At 45.5% G+C, this 9,496-nt stretch overlaps 1 protein-coding gene across 2 annotated transcripts in view; it reads right to left on the bottom strand.

The window, feature by feature from the left end:
* Positions 1 to 1,693: 1,693 nt before the first annotated feature.
* SLC27A2 (solute carrier family 27 member 2) overlaps positions 1,694 to 9,496 on the bottom strand; it is a 42,507-nt gene continuing 34,704 nt past the window's right edge. For both annotated transcript variants that reach the window (XM_040969056.1, XM_040969055.1), the window contains 3 exons: positions 8,870 to 8,967; positions 4,653 to 4,783; positions 1,694 to 2,164 (listed from right to left, as the gene is read on the bottom strand). In XM_040969056.1, coding sequence (XP_040824990.1) covers positions 1,988 to 2,164; positions 4,653 to 4,783; positions 8,870 to 8,967 — 406 coding nt within the window. In that variant the 3' untranslated portion in view covers positions 1,694 to 1,987. The remainder of the gene's footprint in view (positions 2,165 to 4,652; positions 4,784 to 8,869; positions 8,968 to 9,496) is intronic.

Raw genomic sequence — 9,496 nt, 5'->3', positions numbered from 1 at the left:
ATATGTCACTAACTCCCCAAATGAGGCCCCCAATCACTGGCATCAACCTCACCTGCAAGTTGACTAGAAACACGAATTCCAATTCCAGCCTGGAGGTGTGTCACTTAGTTCCCTTGGTTATACCAAGACCTCGGCTGATTCTCAGTGTTCAAGTTTGAGAATCACTGCTTTATGTGAAATCTCACATTACCTTCCACGCTTTTCAACTACAGGCAAGGAAACATCCATCTTAAAAAGGAATGAGCACGCGGGGAGGAAATTATGACACACTGAGTTAAGCTATTGTTTGGGATACCTGCATCCCAAGTCAGAGTACCAAGGATTGAGTCCTGTCCCTGTTTTTGATCCGGCTTCCTGGATGGCTGAAGTGTTTGGACCATTGCCACCCACATGCAAAGCTCCTGACTCCTGGCTTTGGGTTGGCCCAGCCCTGCTACTCCAGGGATTTGGGAGTGAACCAGAGGATGAAAGAGCTCTCTTTCTCCCTTGTTATCACTCTTCCTTTCAAATAAATAAGCCAAGCTTCAAATGAAAGAGTGGGGCAGGCATCTGGCATAGTAGTTAAGATGCAGCTTGGCATATCCATATCCCATATTGGAGTTTCTGATGTTCCAGTAACAGCTCCAATTATGACTCCAGTTGCCCGCGAATGCGCACCATCGGGGGCTATTTGGTTTCTACCACCCTTGGTGAAAACCAGGATGGAGCTTCTTGGCTCTTTGCTTCAAGCCTGGTCCAGTCCCTGCTCTCTGTCTGCCTTTGTCTTTCAGATAAATAAATAAAAAAGAAAATTCTTCATAGAAAAAAAAGGTGACTTCTGCTCAGCAAAGGCACTGCTTGCCTCTACTGGCATACAGGTTCTCATGTGGGCCTGGGTGTGGGTATGTCATGCTCTTTAATCAGTAATCAAGTCTGCTAACTATTATCAGGTGTTCTTCAATTGTCAAAGTGGTATCAGTTGGTTTTCAATGTGACTGAGAGTCACACATAAATCTTTATTCTTTAAACCTGACTCTGCACGTATTCACCCGTAAGTGGAAGATCTGGAACCAGACGGAGGCTCACAGCACAGCGAACCGACTGATTATTAAGTTCCCAGTTGGACTTGCTGAACACACTGTAACTGAGATTTTTCTACTCTAATTCTCTCTGTTAACACACGGAAATTTGGAAAATGCTAAGGCTTCTCTTTTTGAAACTCGAGATTTCAGAAAGATCTGGATTTCTTTTCTTTTTTTTTTTTTTTTTCTTAAACAATCAGAAGATCAGCAGAGTGGGCCCCGCATTCCCACATGATGGCTATCAGGAGAGGCAAGCTGAGGAGTGGCTACCTCCCGGCCTACCACGTGTTGTGATTGGCTGCTCTTATCTGACTCACCTGTGTGACCCCTGAAGCAACCTGGGTATGCAGTCCTGGCGGTCATTAAATCCTGCTTGGTGAGTATCATTTATGTAGAGAACTCTGAAGCAATGGTCATGGGCTCCTTCCAGGAATACAGAGGGCACTGGGACCACAGACAGCATTGTCACCTGCTGGACAGGTGTGTGTATACCATGCCCAGGATACATATGCGTGGGGGGTGAGTCACTTTCTTACTTGTGAAAACTTGCATTTGTCAAGCTTTGAGTAAATGACAAAGGATTTTCGTTTATAAATAAGAGAAAAGAATGTAAGACACGGTGCCACCTTACGTGTTAGTGTTCACCTATTTTATTTATTTAAAAAAATAATGCCCTCCCCCCAGTGAGCTCAGTTTGCAAATACAAACAATAGATGCACCTTGGAAAATAATTATCTTGAAATCTCTTCACTTCAAAGGTTCAGGTGTAATTAGAAAAGTGTTTAGTTATTGGTATGTATAATTTCCTAAAAAAAAAAAATTGAACCTCACAATCGTCAATCAAATTACAGTTGAATTCTATCAAATGGCTGCAATAGTCCATTCAGTGTTTTTTGTGGAACTAGACATTCTTGTCTTGGACCTACTCAGAGTTTCAGGGTTTTGTTACTTATGGCATCATAAATATCCTGAGTCATGGGCACATACATTTTTGCTGCTTCATCCAAGAAGTACAAGGTATCTGTGATGACGGCAGGGTTAAAGCCCTCCTCCATGAGGGTGACTTTGCGGTGTTTGAAGGTTCCAGTGATCTCAATGGTGTCCTGAAAGATACCAGAAAAAAATGCATGTTGGGATGTACTTTCAATAGATCAGGGTGCAGGATGCTGGTGGGCATGGGGGATTCGGCTACTCCCTGACATCTCTGGCTCATGGGAGAGCTGTGGAGTGAGTGGATTTTTTTCTTGTATTTTAAAAAATTTTGATTAATATGTAATACTGGTACATATGTCTGGGTAAAGTGCAATATTTCAACACGTGGCATAAACCAATAAAACCAGGGAACTGGTTTTTCCAATTCCTTATCTTTGTGTTGGGAGCCTACAGTAGGTCCTTTCTGGGATTCATTCCTGAGAACAGCAGTCACTCTGCTGCGATTTGGAATGGAACCTGGAACCCGCCTCTGGCTGTTCTGCTACTCATTCATTCTCCCCTTCACAGCCTCTAGTAACTGCTATTCTAAGTTCAGGATAATTATTCTAGTTTTTAATTTGCAATGTCTACAAATGAGAGAGAAAACGTGTTGCTTGTCTTTCTGTGGCTGCCTTAGTGAGGTCAAAGTTTTATTTGATATCTGTAGAGCTTGTTCCTAGAATCTCCACTAATGAACCCTACTATCACGAGGTAGTTTTTAATTCCCTTTAGGTGTTAGGGTTGGAGTGGGGGTGTTTGGCATAAAATTCAAGATAACACCTCGGACCTGATTTGAGGGCTCAATTGGCTAATTTTCCCCTTGCAAGTGCTGAGATCCCATATGGGCACTCAATCATGTCCTGGCTGCTGTACTTGCCATCCAGCTCTCTCTTACGGCTTGGGAAAGCAGTGGAGAACGGCTCAAAGCTTTGGGACCCTGCACCCATGTGGGAGACCTGGAATAAGCTCCTGGTTTCTGGCTTCTGATTGGTTCAGCTCTGGCTGGATGGAAGATCTTTCTCTCTGTCTCTCTTCCTCTCTGTAAATTTACCTTTTCGATAAAAATAAATAAATCTTAAAAAAAAAAAAAGAGGACACCACTTGTGATGCTCCATCTTGTGCTTGAAAGCCTGGGTTCACATCCCAGCTTCATTCCTGATGCTAGTTTCCTGTTAATGTGCACCCTGGGAGACAGCTCATGATGGTTCAAGTAGTTGGGAGACCTGCCTTGAATTCTCAGTTCCTGGCTTCAGAGTGAACCAGCAGATGGGAATTCTGTCTCAAAGCTTTAGGATCGCCTGTGGGAAGTGAAGGCTAGGGGAATGCCAATAGGAATGTGCCTGTGTGAAGATATTTTAAAAATTATTTCTCATTTTATTTGAAAGGCAGAGATCTTCCACCTGCTGATTCACTCCCCAGATTTCTGTAATGGCTAAAGCTGGGAGCCAGGAACTCAGTCTGGTCTCCCAGTATGTGGTAGGGACCCAAGCACTTGAACCATCTTTTACTATCTCCCAGGGTGTGCCTTAGCAGGAAGATGGGTTGGAAGTGAAGCCAAGACTAACCAAGGACTCTGATATGGGATGCAGCTGCCCCCAAATGGCATCTTAACTGCTATACTGACTGCCAGGTCATCCTGGGCATAAATTTCTGAGCACAAGGTTGGATGCTAAAGCCTCAGATAGCAATACAATTCTCATCCGAACAAAGGGTGGGAATGGAAGAGAGCATTCATACTCAGTCAACCCTGTTTTCTCCGTGCATTTGCTATTCGAGTGAAGACTGTTTATTTCCCCTCAAAGTTAATGGAACTATCTAAGTATATTTCCTTTTCCTTTTCTTGTAAACCATTTGGTTGAAAGTAGATGCTATTGTTCCATTAATATTGATAGAAATGGCCCTACACATCCAACAATGCCTGGAAACCTGAGATTACTTTTCTCCAGTCTTCCACTGCACTGTAGAATCATAGAGCTGACTGCTTGAAGGTGAGAATGTTAAACTAAAGGGTTAATGCTTGAGAAAGGAAAAAATGCCCCGTAGCAGGGCTAGATAGGTTAGTTCCAGTTGGTTAATGATGTCCAATTATATTTCACACCACCTGAGATGGTGCTGTAGCAAGCGCAGCCCAAATCAGAGTGCCCCATCGAGTCCTAGCTGCTTTGTTTTGAATTCAACTTCCTACTCATGTACCTGGGAGACTACAGAAGAAGGCTGGAGTATCTTAGCCCCTGCCATCTGTGTGGGAGATTAGGATGGAGTCCTTAAGTTCTGCTCAGTCCAAGTTGTGACCATTTGGGGAGTGAGCCAGTGGGTGAAAGAGCCTCTCTCTCCTCCTTTGGCTCTCTCTCCTCTCTGCCTCCCTTCACTCCACTTCCCCGCATCTGTCACTTGGCCCATACCTCATCAAACAGACTTTGTGAACTATTTGCTTAGACTGTTGCTAAGTGAACTGAAAGGGATTAGGATCGGGTTTCTGGTAGCTCTATTTCCTCATGTTCTTGTCTTCTGTCTTCAGGGTTTCCTGCAAGGGTGGTGAGCAATGTGGCAAGTGCAGGCGCACAGGGGGGGAAGAGGAATTATCTCCTGGAAGATGACTGAGTCAGACAAGAGGCCCACCTGAATTCTGAGGAACCTGGGCCTTGCATAATTAGGCAGGTAATCCACAACATGTTGAAAGAGCTTCTTGCCATCGAATTCATGGTTTTCTTTAATCTTGATTGAGGCCATGCCAATCCGACCCTCATGACCTGAAAGGAAAGTGAGAAACATTTAACTGTGTGTTGTGTTTCTGAAGTTTCAAAAAACTGTGATCTGAGATGACATCAGAGTAAGAAGTTCTTTTGGATAATTACGATTTTTTCCCCCCAAATATCTGTCAAAGTTATTCTAAGTGAATACACTAATGCTACTCCTATACATTGGCCCTATCTTGGTCATACAACAGCCTCTATGCAATGTGTGATTTATGGATTATTGAATCTTTGCAACAACTCTAGTACAGATGAAGAAAAGGAGGCTTAAAGACTTTCGAGACTTGGGCCTAGTGTGGTAGCCTGGCGGCTAAAGTCTTTGCCTTTCATGTGCTAGGATCCCATATGGGCATTGGTTCATGTCTGGGCTGTTCTACTTCCCATCCAGCTCCCTGCTTGTGGCTTGGGAAAGCAGTAGAGGACGGCCCAAAGCCTTGGGACCCTACACCTATGTAGTAGACCTGAAGGAAGCTCCTGGCTCCTGGCTTTGGATTGGCTCTAACCATTGCGGCCACTTGGGGAGTGAACCAGCAAATGGAAGATCTTCGTCTCTCCTTTTTTTTTCTGTAGGTCTGACTTTACAACAAAAATGGATAAATCTTAAAAAAAAAAAAAAGAAAAGAAAAAAAAAAGACTTTTGGAAACTTGTTCAGGGTCACACAGAGCAAACACAAATCAGGTTGGCTGCAGATCTGGTCCTTGAAGCCCCTAGCCCTCTGCTTAGCAGCCTCTTTGAAAGGGGTAGAACTCTCCAGTGAAAGTCCTTGCTTCTCTGCCAGAGACACCTGAGCTCTGGCTGTTTCTGAGGTTGCAGTGTCTGGTCTGTTTGCACCTCCAGGCATACATACCACCTTTGACATTTACTTATCCAATCAGGTTTCTAATAATTCTACCTCTGCATTTCCAAGAAGCTGTGAACCAGAAGATGAAGGCAGCTGCAGAGCTAAGCCATCTTGCACTGTCCCTTTCCGGTTCCAGAGTCTTAAGAGGGTGCCTCCCCTATGGTCCCTCTTCCTCCCTCCCCCCCCCCAAAAAAAGCAAGCTAAGCTGCAGGGCTGAGGGTGGGAAGGTGTTGATCACAATTACTCTTGTTTTCTTGTGAGGCAGTGGTAATTAGGTGCTAACATACTAATATCTTCTTCCTGATCTAGTAAACCCAGTGGGAGTCCAAGGCCTCCTCCCTGAGCTGCTTTAGCTGTAATTCGAGAGGGGGAAGGAGCAGGAAGCTGTCCAACCTTGGCCACCAGGGCCTCGGATTGTGCAATCTCTCCCAAGGTGATTGTGTGTTTACCTATGGCCCCAGCGAAGGCAATAAGCAAAAGGGTGGGGAAAGAAACACCTTTTCATCTGGTTTGCCTCCTATCTGAAGAAGGGAAGAGGGGAACAGATCCTCTTTCTTTAGGGGGTCTCTGCCACCTGTCAGGAATCTTGAGTGCCTCCAACCAACTCCTTCTAGAATTAGGTAGGGATGGGTGCAACAGAAATTCTCTGCTCTGCCTGGTCCTGGCTTCTGGCTCTGAAACTGGCAAGCGTGAGCAGGATAAAAATGCACCTGCTGGATCTCAGGCCCGGGCCCTGACTCCCAGAGGAACCATTTCAGCCCCAGGGGACAGAATCCTGTCCCTGGAAATTGGGGGTTAAGTCTAAAGGACAACAGGTCTGGGAAATGGCTCACTACAGCTTTACTGTGGGACAGGGTAGCCATGGGTACTACGTGGCCACTGTCATTAATTGTATTGTAGTTTATGAAACATTCAACCCCTCAATTGCATTACTCACATTTTAAACTCTCAGCAGCCACTTGACTCCCATATAGGACAGTGCAGATACAGAAAATTTTCATTACTGTAGATGAGTCTATTGAGAATGGAAGGTTCTAGAGGGTGGTTGGGCAGTGCGGGAGCAACGTCTACAAAGAAATTAACTCCATGCTAAGCCTATCCCTGGATGTATACTCCTGGTATGAAGACCTTTAAAGCCGTGCTTAGATTCAGTATGCTGAGGAGGGCTGCTGCCCAGCTGTCTGCTACATTTCATGGCTGGAATGGGGCTGGCCTCTGGGGAGGCAGAGGCCAGACAGCAGTAAGTGTGGCCTGAAGAATTCTCAAAATCTGAAAGCAGGCAGGGACTTCAGAATTCACCTCCACTACTTCATTGCTGGGAGAGTCCTCCTAGGCTCCCCAGCTGGGCACCAAGCCTCTCTTACCACACTCCAGCTGGTGGGTGTTTCCTACCCCAGGAGATAAGCCCAATTCAATTGCTGGTCTCTCTGGTTACACACACACAGATCTCAGGCTAAAATTTGCTTCCTGGTCCGTACAGTTTGTCCTTTTTAGTTCTGTTCACTGCAGCAACACAAAACACACTTGTTCTTGGTTCCGCTTGCCTGATTTCCCAGCACTTTTAAGGCCTTTGGCCTCTCTCTGTTTCGCTGTCAGTGACTCCCAAAATGAACTCACACCAGACTCATTGGGAAACAAACAAAAAATCCAGATTCTGATCATTCATTCTGTTTTAAAAAGTTTTCCAGGTGATTCTGATGACTGTTCAAAATTTTCATGACTCCTGGGTGTCTGTGCGTCATAGAATTTATTCAGCGTTTTCTTTTAAGTGGTACCCCCAAAAATAACTCCTCATTTTCACCATTTGAAAGTATATGATGTGGTGGGAACTAGTATACTTGTAAGGTTGTGCTGTCATCACCATTATCTAACTCTAGAATATTCTCATTATCCCGAAACCAGACTTTAGTTTTTTTTGTTTTTTTTTTGTTGTTGTTGTTGTTTTTTCTTAAGAACCACTGGAGGCCTTGGGAAAACACAGTTTCCTGGGCCCTACCCCTGGGATTCTGACTTCATGGGTCTGTACTGGCCTAAAAACTTGCATTTTTTAAATAAACTCTCAGCAATGGTGATTTGCTGGTCTGGAAGCCCATTTGGAGGAACACTGAGTGAGGCCCTTCTGTTCCATTCCCTGGTCCTTTCACCTTCTCATAAGCTCTTCTGGGTGGTTATCTGCTTTTACATGTCAAATCCTGTGAGCAGTGTACAAGAGCCTGGCACGGGCCACAGATGACAGCCATGGCATGGACTCTGCTGTTAATCCCATGTGTTTTCCTTGAGATCCGTAGGAGAATTCTGTGCCTGCTCGCACCCTGTGACCCAAGGTGAAGCTATGCTTTCCATTGTGTTGTCACAAGACCACAGGAGAACGGACAAAATTTGAAATTTTCTTTAAAAGAAAATGGGCTGGGGCCCGGCGCGATGGCGCAAGTGGTTGGGGTCCTCGCCTTGCACGCCTGGGATTCCATATGGGTGCCGGTTCTAATCCCGGCAGCCCCGCTTCCCATCCAGCTCCCTGCCTGTGGCCTGGGAAAGTAGTCAAGGACGGCCCAAAGCTTTGGAACACTGCACCCGCGTGTGGGAGACCCGGAAGAGGCTCCTGGTTCCGGCTTCGGATTGGCACAGCACCGGCCGTTGCTCTCACTTGGGGAGTGAATCATTGGACGGAAGATCTTCCTCTTTGTCTCTCCTCTCTGTATATCTGCCTTTCCAATACAAAAAATAATAAAAACAAATCTTAAAAAAAAAAAAAAAGAAAATGGGCTGGCAGCTGGCATTGTGACACAGCAGGTGCCTGCATTCTTTTTTTTTGGGTGGGAGCCAGGAACCCACCTTAGGGATTGCATGAAGTCATCTCCTTCTTAGTATTTACTGCTAACAGCTGCATTTGCTCTCGGATTAGGGACCAGGACACCACTTCCTAGCTCTCAAGCTTGTCACATCCTATCTTCAGGTGTGCCAGATACAGCACAGGACTCTGCATCTGGGAGCCAGAGCTTGCTCCAAAGCCTAAGAAGAGCTGGGAGCTGAGTACCAGAAGGCGGCCAGCTTTAGATGTATTGAATTGGCTTGGTAGACTGGAACATAATGTAGACCTAAGCTCCTTACTCTCTTGTGATTGGGAAGATTGTTTAATCCTCTCGCTGGCAGGAGAAGGCCATGACCAACCTTAACCTGAGGTTAACTTTATGTTTAGTAACTACTTGGGGTTAGGCATAGCTTTATGGTATCTTGCATGTACCTGGCACGGGCACTCCGTACACGTTGACTTCCTGGATGAAAGGAACGAGTCCCACTATGTCAGCAACTTCGGTGGTGGCCACGTTTTCCCCCTTCCACCTGGAAGAAAGGACAGGCTTGTAGAAGTGACTAGAGATTTTTGGCCCAGCTAACATCAGATGGCAGGTGTGTCTCCTTTAGATCCCCATGCAGTGGCTCATCTCCTCATCTTGCCTGTCCTCCCCAGCCCCTCAACTTACTCAGGGTCCAGGTATTCTACCTAGAAAGGCAATAAACATGGGTTTTCCATCTTACTATATGAAATAAGAGATACAGACTGATGTTCTTCTAATGTTAAAATACAGTTTTTGTGGGACAGGTGTTGTGGTACAGTGAGTTAAACTGCCTCTTGGGAAACCCATATCCCATAACACAGCGCTGGTTTGATTCTTAGCTCCTTTGCTTCTGATCCAGCTTCCTGCTAACATACTTGGGAGAGAGCAGATGATGACTCAAAAATACTTGGGAAACCTGGATGGAGTTTCTGGATCCTGGCTTTGACCTGGCTCAGACCTGGCCTTCCCTGGCTGTTGTGGGCATTTGAGTAATGAACCAGTAACTGCAAGATCTCTCTGTGGTAGAAGATTGT

This window comes from Ochotona curzoniae, unplaced genomic scaffold (assembly GCF_017591425.1).
Source record: "Ochotona curzoniae isolate NIBS_2020 unplaced genomic scaffold, NIBS_Ocur_1.0 scaffold_4701, whole genome shotgun sequence".
NCBI lineage: Eukaryota > Metazoa > Chordata > Mammalia > Lagomorpha > Ochotonidae > Ochotona > Ochotona curzoniae.
Note: the sequence above shows the minus strand (reverse complement) of the source record. Positions and strands in the feature narration are given on the sequence as shown.